This window comes from Apis laboriosa, unplaced genomic scaffold (assembly GCF_014066325.1).
Source record: "Apis laboriosa isolate Shangri-la unplaced genomic scaffold, ASM1406632v1 scaffold25_cov139, whole genome shotgun sequence".
Taxonomy (NCBI): domain Eukaryota; kingdom Metazoa; phylum Arthropoda; class Insecta; order Hymenoptera; family Apidae; genus Apis; species Apis laboriosa.
Genome location: NW_025222552.1, coordinates 1719469 through 1739526, shown reverse-complemented (window position 1 = coordinate 1739526; position 20058 = coordinate 1719469). Strand labels below are relative to the sequence as shown.

Here is a 20058-nt window from a genome sequence, read left to right as displayed (position 1 = left end):
TTTTCAATAAATTTTACATTGAACTTTACATTAAATCAATTAAATATTATTTGTTTTTTAAATGTAAAATGTAAAATTTAAAATGTAAAATATTGAAAAAGAATGTTTAATTATAATAAGAATAAATGTATATTTTATTATTTTATTATTTTGTTATTGATTATTAGTCAATAATCAAAAGTCAAAACATAATATTTATACGATTTTATTGAAAATTATTATATTTATATAAAATTTCAATATAAATTAATTATAGTTTATTAAGAATCAAAAGAAATTGTAACTTTACATTTCAAATTAAAATAGATAATAATTAAAATTTAATTATTTGATTTTTGAAAAAAAAATAAAATAAAAAAAATAAAAATTTTTATAAAAATTATACTTTATACAAATTAAGTTTTATATTAATTAATTTATGAAATTATATTTTATTTTCAAAATATATAAAAGTATTATTGTTTTTGCAACTAATTTAATATTTTTTCATAACATTTTTATTCAATAATATTCAATAAATTAGAGAAATAATAGTAATAGTTTTAATAAAAAATTATATTATATAGAAATAATAAATTAATTAATAATTAATTAATATATAAATTAAAAAGTGAAAGATAAAAACTTTTTTTTTCAAATGGAACAAATTTTTTTTCTATCTATTTTATTTTGCAATATAAAAAATTTTATATAACAATTCAAGTTATATTTTGAAGCAACAATTTCAAGTGCAAGCCATATCCTAAGGGAATGCATGTTCCGGTGTTCAGTATGTCATTCGATTCTTGATGGAACTATTTGTACTGTATTTGTAAAATGTTAAAATATCTTCCCTTAAGATTTATATCTTTTAGTTTCAAAATATATCAAGATTATTAAAATTGGAGAAACGTAAAATTGGAGAAAATTGGAGAAACATTCTCCAATTATTTCAATTCTTGAAATAATTCCAATCATTCATATCAATCACGTTATATATGATCGAATGACTAGTAACTATTATTGATTTTTGAATTTTTTGGTTTTAGATAAAAATAATTTAACAATTGAAAGTTATTTTTTATTTTTATTTTTATTCATTCATTAAAGAATAATAAGAGAAATTATAGAACATTCTCTTTGAAAAACAGAAAAAAATAAAAAAAATAATAAATGATTTTAATTTAACTCATTGTCAGATGAAGCTAAAACTTAATTTAAATTCTAAAGAGTTGTACCAAATATGATGTATGAATACCAAAAATGAAAAAATATAGCTTAACTGAAGATTTCTGAAATAATAAGCAATTTTTTTCTTTTGGAAAAATTTTGATTTTGGCTTTATTAACGAGTTATTAAAAAATATTACAAAAAAATATTAACTTATGCCCTTATAGAATGCTTAGAATTGTCAATGATTGATAATAACGTTAAATATAATTTATTTCATCAAACTTAAATAAATAAGTTTAAGTAAAAAAAAAAAAAATTAATCCTACATATATCGAAACAAATGCGTTAAATATTTATTATATTATATCGAATTATATTTCACAATCAATGAATATTAGCAAATATTATATTTTTTTATATTTTTATATTTAAAACATAAAAATATTTCTAATAATTAAATTACTAATAATAAAAATTCTTCCGCATTAATAGAAAAATTAAATAAAATATCCTTAAAAAATATAATTATTTCATAAGCAAATAATTTTTTCGATAATGAATTAATAATAATATTGTATTGTTTATATTATTAATTTTATTTTATATTATAAAATAAACATTATTTTATTATTACATTTTTAATTTATATTCTTAAAATTTTATTATTTTATTTTATTATTAATTGCTATTAATAATAAATGCTATAATAAATAATTTTTATTGTTTATATTATTTTATCATTATTTAAATTTCTTAATTAATTATTAAATTTAAATTTAAATTTTATTAAATATATACATAATATATAAATATATACAATATATTCTACTATTAATATTAGCGCTTTATCCATGAAGATTTTGATACTTACTCTCTTGCAGAAATGAGAGAGATAGGTCAAAATATATTACACATATATTTTACAACTATATTGAAAATCAGGATTCATTAATTAAATATATATGTATAATATATGTATGATAAAAATTATTGAAAACTTTGACAATAATGTCATTAAAATTATTATCATTAAATTCGGTGACGTATATTTCTTTTTAGATTAATATAATATATAATAGTATAGAATATAATATAATATATAATAATATATAATAATAATATAGAATGAAAAATCAGAATTGCATGATTTTTTTTAATTTCTAAATATATAAAAAATATAAATTAATAAAAAAAATATAAATACATAAAAGATTTTTAAATTAATTTTCGGAGGATTTCGAAATTTTGAATTGTTTTTTTCATATTTTTTAAATATCTTTATTATAATGTTTTTTTCCTTAGCTATATTAGCCATATTAGCCATATTATAAATTTATTGATATTTTAAATTTATATATTTTGAATATACAATATTTATAATAAATGAGTAAATTATAAATATGTGTGAAATGATAATTTTTTTCGATTTATTTCTAAACTAAATTTTAATTTAAAATTATTTTAATAAGAAGCATTATTTGATAAAAATCAAAATTATGAATAGTAAATAACTGAAAAAAGAATTTATAAAAACAATGATAAAAAAAAAATGATTTTTAAATAATTTGTAGCATTTCAAACAATTTGCCGATCAAATTTTATTTTCAATATTTTATGTATCATTATAGAAAGCAACTTTTGAAAATCAAATCAAGTTTTCGTTATTAAAAGTCATAAAAAGCTCATCTTATCGTAATTATTAAATTCAGAAAGATACACAAAATATATTTATTATTAATTATCTAATGAATTAATATTAAGTCAATGATTATTCGTTTCCTCTAAAAATAATTTGTATTATCCAATACAGAATAGAATAAAAATATTTAAAATTAGCAACCGAAATTGTCGACAAAATGCAGAATGAAATAATCATACCTCCGAAGAGAATCCCTCGACAAGAATGGCGACCAGCAGATTGAATAGAACATAATTTCCAAAGGTCATCAATGCGACGAAATAAAGAGCTGCCCAGTGAGACGTCTTCTGCATTCCATTGAACAACACGACATTCCAATCTTCCTGTGTCAAGATCTATACGAAACGGAAAAAGAAAAATTCTTCATGAAAAAAAATATAAATATCATTCGTTACAATTCAAACGATAGGTAAAAAATATTCTAAATTTACGTCAAACAAAAATGAAACTAGAAATGTCTCTATCCAATTTGCTAATTGTTAATCAATCGTTTGTGTCGTTTACTTGAAAGAACTAGCTTTAAGTCATTTGATCCGCTAGTTCTACATACCGAAAGTTGAGAAAATAGAAAAAAAAAAAAGAAAAGAGATGAAAAGAAATATATTATATAATAATACCGATTAATTATTTAGCTTCGATATTCTCATTTCTATAGATTATAAATTATATTTGCACCCACTTAATCGCGAATTTCTCTCTATTTTCAACGCGTTATAAAGATTTCATTTTAGAAGTGGTTTATTCCACTATGTTGGATTTATTTAGATCTTTCTCAATCGCGATATAGTATAGTATAGTATAGTACAATCATATGTAGGCAACAAGCATAACAATATGATGCAATTATTCATTAAAAAAAAGAGCAAGATAACAGTATTGGCGACAGCATAAACGTAAATCCGTGTAATCAAATAACTTCCATATCGGCCGTTAACGATAACGAACCATATTAATCACCACGACAAACAAATTATTTTACTTCCGTTTATCCTCTATTCAATCACGAAAATTAGTGCAAGGCTCGGATCTAAAGAATAGAGAAAGATAGAAAGAAAAAAAAAAGAGAAAAAAAATTAATAAAAAAGAAAAAAAACATGACGGAAAGAGAGAAACTCGTCGATACATTACTAATCTGGTACGACGCTTTTATTGATTTTCGAAGTACAGACTTTCGCGTACTACGGTGGCTGGATCAAAAGTAATTCATACAAATAAATTCAAACTTACGTAATTTTTGTTATTTAATTAATCGATTGTTAAATTGATTGGGACAAAAATGATCCAGCCGTTAAATTGCTAAAATCAAATCGTATGGAAAAGAAAAAAAAGAATGAGAGAAAAAGAGAGAAAGAGAGATAGAGGGAGGAAGAAAAAGAGAGAGAGAGAGAGAGAGAGAGGGATGGAGGGAGGGAGGGAGAAAAGAAAAAAAGAAAGAAAAGTGAGAAAGAAGAAGAAATAGAACAAGAAGATAAAAATTTAAAATACGTCAATATATGCATATATTTCGTATGATATCGTATGATATAGAAAATGAATTGGAACGCGATGGAGCAAAAAAACGAAAGAAAACTATACACAATATTATGTAATACGTATGTATATAGATATGGATAAATATAGATTGTAGATACAGAATTACAGATACAGATATGGATACAGATAATAAATAATAGGCAAACCAATAGACAGAGATAGACATAGATATAGATAAATTATAGATATAGATATAGACATAGATATAGAAATAGATATAGATAGATATAGATGGATATACAGTCACCCATGAAATTTTTCTTACATTTTATAAAAACGTAATTTTTGTTCAAATAAATTTCATTTCAAAGTTTATTTATCTTATCAAGAAAATCTATCTTATCAAGAGCTAGATTACTACTATTATTATGAATTAACTAAAAAAATATTACTATTATTATGAATTAACTAAAAAAAGATACATATTATTGATACATATTAATATTCATAAATTAATATTAAATGAGATATTATGTGTTTTTAAATATATAACAAAATTTGTATATATGACTATTATATTTTAATATAAATTACTTAAAAAGCAAATTGATCGATTCCATTTTAACATTTTGGTAATAAAAACTTAATTTTGACAACAAAATATATATCCAAATAATAAGTCTCATGGAGTTGATCAATTTAGTATATTTTACATTTACTTGAATTTATTATTCAAAATATCTAATTAAATATTTATTAATTAATTAAATATTTAATTACATCAAATGATTCTTTTATAAAATATGTATTTTCATGGGTAACTATAGATAACTATAAATAAATATACGTATAGATATAGATATAGATATAGATATAGATATAGACATAGATATAGATATAGATATAGATATAGATATAGATATAGATATAGATATAGATATAGATACAGATACAGATATAGATTAGATATAAAATTATCATATGCTTATAAATACTTAGCATATACAGTAGTAGTGTATATTTTGGTGTAAGAGAGAGGGGAACAGTGGTACCTGAAAGACCGTGACAAGTGCCCAGACGATGTCGTTGAAATGTTTGCGATCACAGCGACACAATGGGTGCCGCGAGACCACCTCGGCACAGGTGCAGGGCCGACTCCGGTCCGCCCACATGCAAAACTTACCCCCGAACAGGTACATCCCTAGGATGCTGCAACCGAGACAATCCGCTGGCCTAAAGTATCACCGCGATGAACGATGAACGAAGAGGAAATGAGGAATTAGGATATATCGAAGCTGCTTACCGTGAAACGTCTCCATTCTATCTCTTATTCATTTCATTTTAATTTTTCTTTTCTTTTTTTTTTTTATTTTTAACATACATATACAATATATAGAGTGATTCTCCAGCAATCTAATTTAAATTACTATAAAATAAAAAAAAGTATTTTTTTATATGAAAGTACAAACAAAAGTAGTAATTTAATTTTACATAATTGTAACTTAAATTTCTTAATTGTAAAATTTGATCTTGTTAAAAAATTTTTTGGAAAAAATTGTAATTGTAAAAATTAAAGATAAAATATTGTTATATACATATTGTATTATATACATATAACATATTTATATGTATTATAATATACATAATACATATTGTTATATACATATAACATATTTATATGTATTATAATACATATACATAATAAATCAATAAGTGCAAATAATAAACATTAACTATATTTGTTTTTTAATTACTAGTTTCTAAACCTATGTATGTATCCCAATAGCTTTTTAATTAGTTTAAATTAATTACTTTTAATTACTTATCTAAAATTAGAAAAAATAGTAAGTGTTATTATAATAAAATTAAAAAAAACTATCTAAAAATTAAAAAAAACATTTAGAATATATAGATTAAAAATATTATTTTCACTTATTGATAAATATCTACTTATATCAATTATAACCTAATAATATTTTGTATTAAAAATCGTTTAAAAAATATCTCTTACAGAATTTATTGTTTACATTTTTTAATAATATTTCAAATTTTACACATTAAAATTAAAAAAATTCAATGTAAGCAAAAAAATAATCATAAATAACTATTCTGTATTCTATTTCATCATTCATACTTTTGTTTAAAATACGTTTTCATATAATAAGCAGTTTACAAGCAATTTAGCTGGCAATGTTAATAAGAATCACCCTATAGATAAAACTGATCCATGAGATCATATAAATACGAATTTATTGAATTTGTATAGCATCGATTTTCTTTTCTGACGCAGGTTGTAGAAAACGGTCGGCGATTCGAATATAAAGCTATAGTAAAAATATGTATCCGGGTTACGTAATCCCTTAAGCGGTGCTTTGGATGTCGGTTCGATATGGCCGTGAATATTTTAAGCGGTAATTTCCAATTGGAATTGCGCCCGCCGTTTCCCGGTGCGTTAGTTAGCGTATTGTTCATCACCACGAAAATTATCTTCTGAGCTGAATAGAGATTGAAATTGAAATCGTATTTAAGAAAACTCTCGATTATGATTCGATGGACAGGTTTATCGAAATTCCAAGAATAAATATTTGCTTGGATTATTTATGATTGAAATTTAAATTGTTTTTACGTAAAATGAATAATATAGCATGAAAAGTATCTGTTAATGTTGACTTTGGTGCAGACTGGTTCGAACAAGTATCGTATAGTTCAAACAGAATTATATATACAGGATGTTTCAAATAAAGCATTACGATATAAAAAATTGTTTCCGCAAATTTCTGGGATAATTATGTATTTTTTATTTCTTAATTGAAATATATTTAATTCTTTCATATAATATGAGTTTAACTTTATGAATATATTTTTCTTATAAGATTTTTGAGAAATTTCTTTTTATTTCAATATATTAATTCTATTTTATCTTTTTATTATTAATTTTATTTTATTCTATTTATTATATATGACATTTATCGTGATGAATAAGAAGATATAAGTTATGAATTGGTAATATCACCTAAAAATGGACAAAAAAATGCAATAGAATTTTCTCTCGTTATAACATATTTTGACATGTTTCCTGTCACTAAAAAATTGCATATCCTATACATTTGCATATCCTATATGTTTTAGAATTTTAATCAATAATAAGTAATTGTAATTTTTTGGAGGAATTAAATATGATGAAACTTTAATTTTACAATATTTGAAGGTTAAAAATAAATGGTAAATTCTTATATAATATCAATTTATAGTTTATATAGTTGAATTTTTTCTTCTTTTTAGTTGATGGATTATATATAGTTACTTTATAACAATGTAATTGTGAATAAATTATTAAAATAAATATAGTTAATAAATATAGTTATCAAAATAAATAAATAATACAATATTATTCTAATAAAATAAAATTTCATTTAAGTCATATATCATCAATCGATATTTCAAAAATTCCATAAAATAGTTTATTCTACCTCATAAATAATATTATTTCTCCATTAATAAAAATATGAATTAATAATTTTTAGCATTAGATTTAAATATTAAATTTATCATATTTAATAATTAATTAAATATCTTTTTTTTTTCTTTAAGATTGATTTATTACATTTTAGAATATTTTAATATAAAATGCAGATTTGAACATCTAAATATCACTTTTCTTTTTAGTAATATAAGAAACATTTAAAATAAAATTTAAATGATTTTAAAGATACAATTTATTGTCTTCGAATTTTTCAAGAATATTGTTATTTATTTTTTTTGTGCAAAATTCAATATTTTATATAAAAAACTAATAGATATATAATTTTTTCTACTTTATTTTTCTGCGTTTATCATATTTTACATAAAAATACATAAAAATATAATATTTTCATCGATCAATTGCTGATTACATAAAAATTTTTTTTTTTATTATGTTGATATTAAATATATTCAATTATAGCAAATCAAAATATTCACAACCAATTATGAATAACAATATGATTTAATCAAATATTCTTGTAATATATTCTTGTAATATAATTGCAAATAAAACTTACAACAATTATATAATACTATATAATAAATATATTAAAGAAAAGAATATTTTAAACGAATATAAATCTATTTAAAAAACTGATGATAACTATTAATAATTAAAGTATTCTCTTATTTTTTTGGAGAAAAATAATAATTGATAAAAATAAATTTATTATATAAATCCTTCATTTTTTAAAGAATTTGTTCCTATTTTCGCAAATATTCTATTTCATAAATCATAATTATAATCCTATCTTAAAAAACATGTAAATTTTGATTTTAAGATATAATCACAGTTACAAAACAACGATTGTACATGAAACTTTATACTATGCATAAATGTTCAAAATAACATTCAAGATGATAATATATTTTTAAAAACAAGCAATCATGGTTAATATATTATATATAATATAATATAATATTCTTATAATTATTTATTAAATAATAGCAGAATAATAGCAAATTCTAATTGTATTCATCATGGATTCTGGAATGGATGGATTCTCATGGATTCATCAATTTTCTGGAAAACTTGCTATTACATCTTGTATACCGCAATTCAATACCTTTGAATTTTACGGGCTTGTAAATCTCTGTTAAACTTGTTCACAGCGATAAATCGAGAACGCTAACTTATACAAAATTACTTATACAAAATCGAGAAAGAGTTTTAATAATAGTAATAATAACAATAATAATAATAATTAAATAATTAAATTCAATATCAATATAAATTCAATTTTTAATCGTTTTGTAATCACGAACGAGATATTTCACGACATAATATCGTTCATATAACGTTATATGATGAAGATATTTTGCGACACAACATAATACAATTTGTATGATATCACGGACAAACTACTGATCTATTTTTAAATATCATTCATCTAAGAATTAAGGACTAACTAAGTAACTAAGTAAGACTAATTAAGTAATTCTCATTCTAATAAATATCTCGTCCATGATTGCAAAAAGTTACACAAAATTAATTTGTTCATTTAATAATTAGCAATAATAAATAATTTTGCATTCAAATTAAAAACTCGAGAAAAGATTTTAAGGGATTTAAAACGAAAATTCAATTTTCTTTGAAAAAAAGCATAGAATTTATTCGCTTAATAATATGAAAACGAATATTTGATGTTTTATTTATATTCAAAATGATCGAATCGAATCGATAAATGATTCAGTTCGAATCAAAATTAACTTTAGGAGAACGAAGACATTTCACGATTGCAGCATATAAGCAGGTATATCGGGTGAACAGCGAAAACAACTGTCACTCGAAGCTTGTACGGTCACATTCTGCAAGATCGGCGATATCTGTCCATTTATACAAATGCCATGTAATCCTGTATTCGGACGAAAGAGAAAACGAACAAGGCATAACGTGTGTCAAATAACTTATACTATAATACGTTGTTATTAAGCGGTATAATTATACAAGCTGCGTGTACAAATTGTAAGAGAAAAACGTACAGCAATAGTAATAAAATTGAGAAAGAAAAATTTGAACTCTAATCGTAAAAATAAAATATTGATACATCGATGTTTGTATTACAGCTAAGAAAATTGTCGTATTATATTTTGTGAAATTGTGATTCATGTTAAGATCGACGTTACTGGTTAAAACAGAATATATCGAAAAGATTGAACAAAATTTTATAATAGTTATATATCTCAGAACTAGAAATTTATTAAGAATATATAAATTTATTAAGAAAAGAAATTTATATATTAGTAAATAATGTTTGTCAATAAATTTTAATAAAGATATTAAAACAATAAATTCAAAAATTCAAAAATTGATGTTTAAAAAATTATATTTTTAATAAGATTCTTTTATGCATATTCTTTTATATTCTTTTATATTCTTTTATTATGTACTTATAATATTTTTTCACAAATTTCAAACTTTGTTTAAAAATGATTAAAATATCATTACATTGGCTGAATATTTTTAAGAAATTTTTAAGAAGCTATTATTATATTATAGTAAATATTTATTCATTTTATATTATAGTAATAATAATTATATATACAAAAATAATTTAATAAATAAAAATCCAATAAATTCAATAAATTTAATTCTATCTATTTTGATATAATTTATTTAAAATAAAAATAAATGGCAACAAATACATAAAAAGAAATAAAAAATACATATTAATTCTCTATAAATAGAATATAGGTATTTAATAATAATAAAATTACATTTGAGAAATTTATAAAAATATACAAATAATCTTTTTTTTTAGAAATAAAATAAAATACAAGATAATACATAAGATGTATATTTAATTAGAAAATTTTATCAATTTAATTTCTACTTTTTTCAATAAATGAAGTAAAATATTTAAAAATATAAAATTTGTTTAAGTTTAATTTTATTCAAATAAAAATTAATTTTTATTAATTTTTTCAAATAAAAGATTTCGTTATATATATATATGTATTCTTCTTCCTCTGAATCTTTCATTTAATTATAAATAAAGTAATTAGAATTTAATTATAAATTTAATTAGAAAGAAAATAATTATAAATAATTCTTAATAAACAATATTTAATAATATAATAAAATTCTTAAAAAATTAATGACTGTTAATAAAATAAATTATTCTTAAAAAATTCTTAAAAAATATTCTTAAAAAATTAATGATTGTTAATAAAATAAATTATTACAAATATTACGAATAAATTTATGAAGTAATTATAAAAAATATATCAATTTTAATTTAATTATAACCTAATAGAGGTTAATTATAACCTAATAGAGTAAACGATGTATGATATATATGTTTTTTTTTAAGTTTTTTTATAAGTTTTTTTTAATATTACAAAAATTTAAAAAAAATAATAGACTAACATGTATTAAATTATTTATCTAACTAATAATAAGTTAAATTATTTAAATTGTATCTCATTTTATAACATTTATATTTTTATGTATTTTATATATTTTTACAGATAGAAATTAAACATAAATTTTTGTCCAATCTTCCTATATTCCGTGTATAAACAATATTAACCAGTATCCGTTGTTCAAAATATCATTTTGCAACGAGCAACGTCTTTGTAATCGATGCCTTTGTATAATTTGACATATTTTTATATACAAAATGATATAACTAATGAATAGAATGTTGCTCTGCATAAATTGAAAATAAATCGAAAAAAAATAATATTTTTACATTTGATATCCATTTTCGAGAAAATTGAATTAAAAATTGAATTTCCACTAAAACTAAATACAAGTGAATTATTGGTAAAAAGTTATTCTACAGGCGAAAATAAATAAAAAATATTAAAAAAATTATTTTATTTAAATTCTCGTTTTCAAGAAAATTAAAATTAAATATAAGTAAACAATTAAATATTCAATTTGAAGTGAAAAAATTTTCTATATTTATCATTTATGTAAAATAATGTTACAACAATTCATATTTAATAAAAAATTAGCCTATTTTCAAATTTAATTTTTTTAAAAATGAAGTCTCAAATGAAAAAAAAATTATTTTTTATTTCTGATTTATTTTTATAGAATCTGAATTATTTTTATAGAATTTAATTTTATAGAATTATTTTTATAGAATTATTTTGTAGAATCTTTTTATTAAATTATATAATCGATCATCATTATTTCGAATGATTATACATTATACACATAACTTCTCATATTCTAAATATATATTGTTTAATTAGAAATATGAATATTTTAAATCTAAAGTTTCTTATTTTCTATCTTAAGAGAATATTTCAATATTAATCTTTTCAGTAAAATTTTACACAATAATAGATTTTAAAGATAATGGCATTCTATTTTTAGATCAAGTAATTAATTCAAAATATTTAATATTAAAGTTACTATTATAAAATATATATATAAAGTTATATATATAAAGTTATTATAAAATATTAAGTTAATATTAAAATATATTTTGACTACACTAAACCTTTGATAAATGTTCTCACATCTCCAACATAAATAAGTTTGAAAGTTTAATATTAAAGTATGTCTTAAACAATTAATCTGCTTTTAAAATCAAATATATACCTACATATAATTAGTTGTAATATTCAAGATCCATTTTACAAAATTCTTTTTGTTAATTATTTTGAGAATAGAAAGCAAAATATTTTAATATTCTCATTAATTATTCGAAAGAAAATATATTACTTTGTTATTATATCTATATGTTATGTTAGAAATACAAATCTATTGCACAAAATCATCTCGCATTGTTATATTGCTCGTTTATATTTAATCCAAAAAATAAATACAATTTTAAAATTTCAATTACATCGATTGTAATTTAATAAAAATCGATACCAACACCGCCGCGGAGAAGTCATATAGTACCTGTCGTTGCAGAATGTCACGGTTGTCGTTTATTCGAATAAAAAGAAACCAGGAGAAAATAAAAGAACATAAACAATAAAAATAAAAAATAAAAAAACAAATAACGACAAAGCATAAATATATATATATATATATATAATGTATAATTTCTCTAAATATAATAAATAAGGTTAAAAATCTTAAAACGGATTTTTAGCGGCTGGTTGCACAAGTACACAGTAGCTATTGGTATTAGCAGTATCTGTAATATTGTTGTTACGTATTTCATATATATGTCTCTAGAATAACAGTCTAATTTGAATAGCATGGATATTTGGGTATTGGGTATAATAAAGGTGTCTATCTACAGCAGCTAAACGGAAAGATATTAATAGTAATGTAAATCGTACGCAATGGGAAACGATTGTATTTTTTATTTTTGTTTTTTTTTCTTATTCTCTTTTCTGTTTTCTTTTTTTTATGGATTCATCATTTCTATTTTTTTTCTTTTTTTCGTTTCAGATAATTTACTTTTACTTTTCTTTGGTTCAACGGACGTATCACGCACCGATTTTTTCAATCCGGAATATTGAAACTTCTATACGCGTTTATATCGCATATTCATGTAACATATTTCATTCCCTTTATCGAATGTTCGTGCGCGGACATGTTGAACACAAAATGAAAAGTCAAACGAAGAGAGATAGAGAAATTGAGAATATAGACAAAGTAAGAATAATAGAAATAGTGTGAAAATATCGAATGAATTAGAGATACTAAAAAGGAAAGTTATCCTAGGAAATTTTATATAAATTTTAAAAAAATAATGATTAATAGAAATAATATCATTCTATTTCCTAAACTAGCAATGAAATTGAGCAATTGAAATTCGTTCGAAGGATTTTATATTGATCAGAAAAATGGCATTCAAATGGTCGATTATAAAAAAAATATAATATATAAATATAATATATAAATATAAATGATTTATTTTTTAAATAAATTTAAAAAATAAAAAGCTTGGAACAAGAAAAAAAATTATAAATATTACAAACTTATTTCAGTTATTAAGAGTTAAAAATTGGAAAAGTTTTTCTTCCAATTTTTAGAATTAATTTAAAATTTAAAATTTGAATTACTTTCCTTATAAGTATGAAACTTAAAAATTCGAATTCGTATAATAAACAAACATACAGATATGGAACGTAAATGATACCGAATGTAAGTAGCTGAGAGAAAAAATAGCGCGGTAGGCTCAAAATGCTACACTGTTAAAAATTCATAGCATGATGGCCGATACGTTCTCGTTATTAAATTCTATTTCATATACTGTTCTGCTTGTAAGAAATTGTTTCATCGTTAAAATAATTTTCATCCGTTCCGTTATTTATAGTTCATGTTACATTATTTTTTAGCGGCATAATGCAGGAAGCTCTAACTGTCAAAATTGACTTCAAACGATCCCACGTGCTGTAGTTTCTTAATTTATGGCTAGTTTCCGGCGAAATTGGAATTTATTTTATTGAATGAATATCCTTCTCGACATTATAATTAGAAATATGTCACGTCTGATTGTTCACGGGTACGAATTTGTATTATTCTCAAGAGAATAAGGAAAAATTGATTCGATTAAGTAATATAACTCGTCTGGATTACAAAAATGTATTTTATATTAAGGTAAAGATCAGTTTAATTTATTGCTTTGATGTTTTCAAAAATGAATAATATATATTTGCAAAATATATTGATACTTCTGCATTCTTAGAATAAATTAGAATAAATTTAGTTTTATATTTAATTATAATTTTTAATTATCTAATAATTATTATTTAATAATATAAAAAATATAATAAAAAATATATTTCAAAATTTTTATCTTATTTTAAATATGATTTATATATAAATTATTAAAAAATTATTAAAAAAAATTGTTATATATATAGAAAATACATTAATTATAATATTAATTGATAATAAATTGATAATTTATTAAATGATAATTTTAATAAATGTTTAAAAATTTTAGAGTTATAATATATATATATTGTCATAAAAATTATTCTTGTATGATTTTTGTATATAATTTTAAATTTAGCAATATTAATGTGTATGTAATGTGTATAAATATTAATAAATTTACAATTTTAATAAAATTTTTGTCAAAAACTTTCAACGATAATTTAATATTTAAGCTAAATGATTTTTCATTACAGAACGAATTGAAAAAAAAGTTAAGACATACCATCAATAATAATGTTTCAAGAGATATTTAAAATATTATAATTATGTTTTCGCATATAATAATTGTTACATGTTTTAATTAAAGTTTAATTATTATTTTAATTATTAAAATCTTATGTTATTTACTTTAAAAAATTATTTTCTATTTTTAAATAATTTTGCATTTTGCATTCCATTAATTCAATATATGTATATTTTATATAAACATACATATATACAATATATGTTTTAATTGTATTTTAAAATGTAAGAAATAACAATAAATAAATAAATATTATAAATAATCTGGAACAATTATTCTATTCTACATATTTTATATGTTTATTTTTATCAATTTTATTAATATTTTAATTTATTGTCCTAAATGTTAATTTTTAATCGTCATATAAATATTTATTAATAGAAATTTTAAATATTCAATATAAATAATAAATATAAGTTTTCATTAAAATTAACGATATATTTTAAAGATGGATCATTTTATTTATTTCTTATAATTTTAATGATTAACTTTTTTTTCTCTTGATTATCACTAACTCATATGGAATCCACTTGTCTATTTTCTTTAACTTCACCATTTGAATTAAAGATAAAATTTATCTGCGTATCACATATTCTTTTCACAGAGAAATGTTATATATTCGCATTTGTACACAAAATATAAAAACAAAAAAGATTTAACTTTCTGGATATAACGGAAATGGTCGAGAAAGGCTATTATTGCACGACAATTCAAACTGCGAGTATATACTTACATTCCTAATAGATAGAGTAAAGAAAAATATATCATTTCTTTAATTACCTGATTAAATATTAGCTTGAATAATAAATTCAACCATCTTTCAATAATAAATGCCATTTCAAGGAATATTATAAAAATTTGAATATTACAAAATGGACAATCATATGTAAGGAATAATTGATAGAATTTGAAATAATTTATAAAAATCAATTTATATTTATATTTAAGTAAAAATAGGAAACAATTTAATCATAATATTTTTAATTGTATATAGATCAATTGAAAAGTATTTGTTAAATAGGTAATTTGTTAACAGTATTTGTTAATTTCCATTTCCACTTTCTATTTTTAAAAAGACTAATTGCGAAACAAACAAGAAATCTTCTTTTTGAATATTTAAAAAAAAAACTTTGTTCTAAATTAACAATAGTTTACACTCAGAAATATTCTTTGATGGAATTGGAAATATAAACTTTAATAAAAGAAAAAGAATATGGAATATAAATATAGATAAATATTACTTAAGTATTATTTTTTTATTATTTATTTCACTATTCTTTATGATACAATTAAAATTATTAAAATTTGTAATATTTAAATATTCGATTTTCATTTTTATAATTTTAAAATAAAACTATTTTGAAATTTATAAAATATTTTTCATGAAAAATCATTAAAAAATTTATAAAATATAAAAATATAAATCAAATTATTTGATAAAAATATGAAATTTTAAAATAAATAAACTACTTTAGACAGTTGTAGACAATAATAAAAATAAAAAATATAATATATATCATTGGTTAAATCGATTTCATGTAAGTACAATAACCCTTAATGTCCTTTTAACCCTTTTATAATTGGAACGAAATTGTTACTTAAAAAATATCTATTCTTTTATATGTTCTCAATAATTATAAAATGTATATAAAATAATTATTTTTCTAACTTTTTGTAATAATAATGAATTAATAATTATGTATAATAGATTTTAAGCATTTAGTACTTTTAATAGTTTAATTAATTATCTCACATCATATTTTATAATGATTAAAAAATGTTATAAATATTATATATATTTATTACATAATATTTCATATAATTTCACATTTTATTCTGTAATTTCATAAAATAAAATTTCAATAAAATTTCATTTCAATAAAATAATATAATAAATATTATATTATATATATTATATATAATAATATTAAAAATTTATATTAAAATTTATATAAACTTTTTTTTATATAAAATTTTTTTTTTTAATAGATTATGAATTTTAATGTCATATCAACTGTACATTTATAGTTACTATAACTATGAAAATCGTATAAATATCACATACTACTATAGAAAATTAAATATTTTAAAAACGAAAAATCTGAAAATGTACATATTTAGTTCTTATAAATATATATTGGCTAATATTCGTTTTAATTTAGATTTTAAAATATTCAAACGTTTTGATGATCGATTAAATATTACTGTACAAATAGAAATACATTTCCAATTGTTACATTATTCTTTATAACAAAGAAATTGATTCACAAAATAAAATTTCAAGTAATTAAAAATTAAATATCTGGAAAACGATAGACTTTAAAATATATTTCAGATTTTTTTTTTAGGATTTATAACTCTATATATTTTTATCATCAAAGACAATCGTTTCATTTATGGAATGGGTGGAATCTTTTACATGGGTTTATCGGTCTTTATATATAGTCGTTATAGGAAAAAGAGAAGTTTAGAAAAAATCAGAAGATCTAATCCTTTCCATTTTTTTCTATTTCTTCTAATCGTATCTATATTTTTCTTTAAATAGAGCGATACAGTAGAATGGATGTCACACATTTTACTGACGAATGAGGTTTGGATATAACTCTTCAATTCTATTTGTTTCTATGAAGATAAAATTAATTATAATTATAATTTTTGATTTGATACGGAAATCAAGAATTAATAATTACTGCAAATAGACTATTTGACAACAGTGAGATATATAACAAAATATGAGAATATGTATACATGACGATGATATATACACATGCGGATGTTTATGCAAATTTGCAATATCGCAGAAATTATAATAATAATTGTTATGAATATTTATAAACAATATGAATGTAACAGAAATATTAGATACAATCGTAAAAGAAATAATTATAACAAAAATATTTGTAATAAAAATATTTGTAATACCTAATTGTAAACGAAAATAAAAAAAAAATAATCATAACAAAAATAAATTTATTATAAATTTGTAATATTAATAATTATAAAAAAATATATATATTAATAATTATAACAAAAATAAATAACGATAACACATTAAAGAAATAATTTTTTAAGTAAATTAACCTTTTCGTCAAATATAATTAATAATTTCAAATAAGTTGTTATTAATTTTTTATAACATGAAATTATAATAATCATAAACGACGAATTGAAATAAAAAGATCTATAAATAATCATTTTAATATGTTTATCTTCAAATATGCGTTTTAATAGAAAATATGTTAAGAAATATATCACTTCTTGTTATTGATAATAATACAATATAGAAAAGAAAAAAATCAACTTTGCCTTAATTATATAAACAAACTTCATACCGTGTAATTCATTTATCTATATTATTTTCATGTTATATAGCTAATGTAATGAAGAAATAAATAAGATAAAGATAGAATTTAACAATAATAATAATAATAATGATAATAATGATAATGATAATGATGATGATGATGATGATGATGATGATGATGATGATGATGATGATGATGATGATGATGATAATGATAATAATAATAATAATAATAATAATAATAATAATAATAATAATAATAATAATAATTTTTTATTGAACGCATATTACGAGATTTTTCGAAATTAGATTCAAAGATTATATAACAAATTAATTTATCTAATATAATTAATTTAATTAACTTTAAATTTAAAAAAAATTATTTTTTAAGAATAAAAATTTTTTAAATGTTTATTTTGTATATGTAATTTTTTTTAATCATATCATTATCAATGTAAAGAAATGATATAAATAATATAAATTTTTAAATAAATTACACTTCATATAGTATTTATCATAGTCATAGTTATTAAATGTTAATGAAATTTAAATTTATTATGAAAGTCATTATTTTAATGCATTATTGAAACTATAAATCTTCATATCGTTAAATCTTTATATCAAATGAACAAAATGAAATAAAAAAATTTAATTTTAAATTTTAAAAATTAATTTAAAATTTTTTTTTTTTAAAAAGACAATAAGAATAGTTTGGAAAGCGTAGTTTCTTCGAAAATTAATTTTATAATTAGTTTTAAAAAAATACTAAAAAAAAAAATACAATAAGCAGTAATTTAATTTTTTTAAAATGCATTATAGAGACAAAAAAATTCTTTGATATGAATAAATGAAATTAGTTTATTTAATTTATACGTACACATAATTTTATAATTTTCTAAATTTTTGAGTTCTTTAACTTTTCGTATTATTAAATTATTTTATTACAAAAAATTCGAAAATTTTAAAATTTATCAAAATAAATAAAAAATATTTCATAAATTCTAGAGTCAATATATTTTATGCAAAACAAAATATATATAAATATTTAATATATTGTCTTCTTATTAGAAGGTTTAATCAGCTTGATTTACTCGTCTTATTATATCTGACTTATTTGTCAATAAATATAATGTAATATATTTATAAAAAAATAAATAATATATTTCAAATACCATAATAAAATGTACACATAATATCAAAATCAAAAATTTTATAAATAAAATTTTATGAACAAAAATTATTCAATATAAACAGGATTATATGATGATAGTTTTTTTTTTATAATTAGTAAGTTTTAACTAAAACAATAACTAAAAATTTTAGTTTTAAAGTTATTTTATTATTTTTTTTTTAAATGAAATCATTTTTTTATGCATGTTGATTCTTCATAAAAAAATTATTAATTTATTTTTGTCGAAAAAATATTAATTTAAAAAATATTTTATATTTTTATTTATATTAAATTTTTAATATTAATTTTACTTATGATATAAAATTTACTTATATTAAAGTCATGATATAAAAGACAAGAAACACAAAATTCTTTTCATGTCTTCCTTGTCTTTGATACAATATATTTTACAAAATTAAATATAAAATATTTCTGAAATTAGTTCTTCAATGTATATACATAGTTTAATTCTTTCTTTTTTCTTTTTTATAAAGAATATTAAAATGTATGAATATCTATATTATTAAAATATAGTTCATTCTCTAATATTATAAATAATTTAGTTTAAAAAATATATTATAACAATTTGATATAGAAATACATGTATATAATTTTAAAATAGTTCAGTTAA

General features: G+C 19.4%; 1 protein-coding gene across 8 annotated transcripts in view; it reads right to left on the bottom strand.

The window, feature by feature from the left end:
- LOC122713646 (voltage-dependent T-type calcium channel subunit alpha-1G) overlaps positions 1–20058 on the bottom strand; it is a 193084-nt gene that overhangs the window by 32340 nt on the left and 140686 nt on the right. For 5 of the 8 annotated variants that reach the window (XM_043934289.1, XM_043934288.1, XM_043934290.1 and 2 more), the window contains 2 exons: positions 5377–5533; positions 3031–3186 (listed from right to left, as the gene is read on the bottom strand). In XM_043934289.1, the coding sequence (XP_043790224.1) occupies positions 3031–3186; positions 5377–5533 (313 nt within the window). The remainder of the gene's footprint in view (positions 1–3030; positions 3187–5376; positions 5534–20058) is intronic. The other 3 variants (XM_043934291.1, XM_043934294.1, XM_043934295.1) reach the window with 1 other exon arrangement.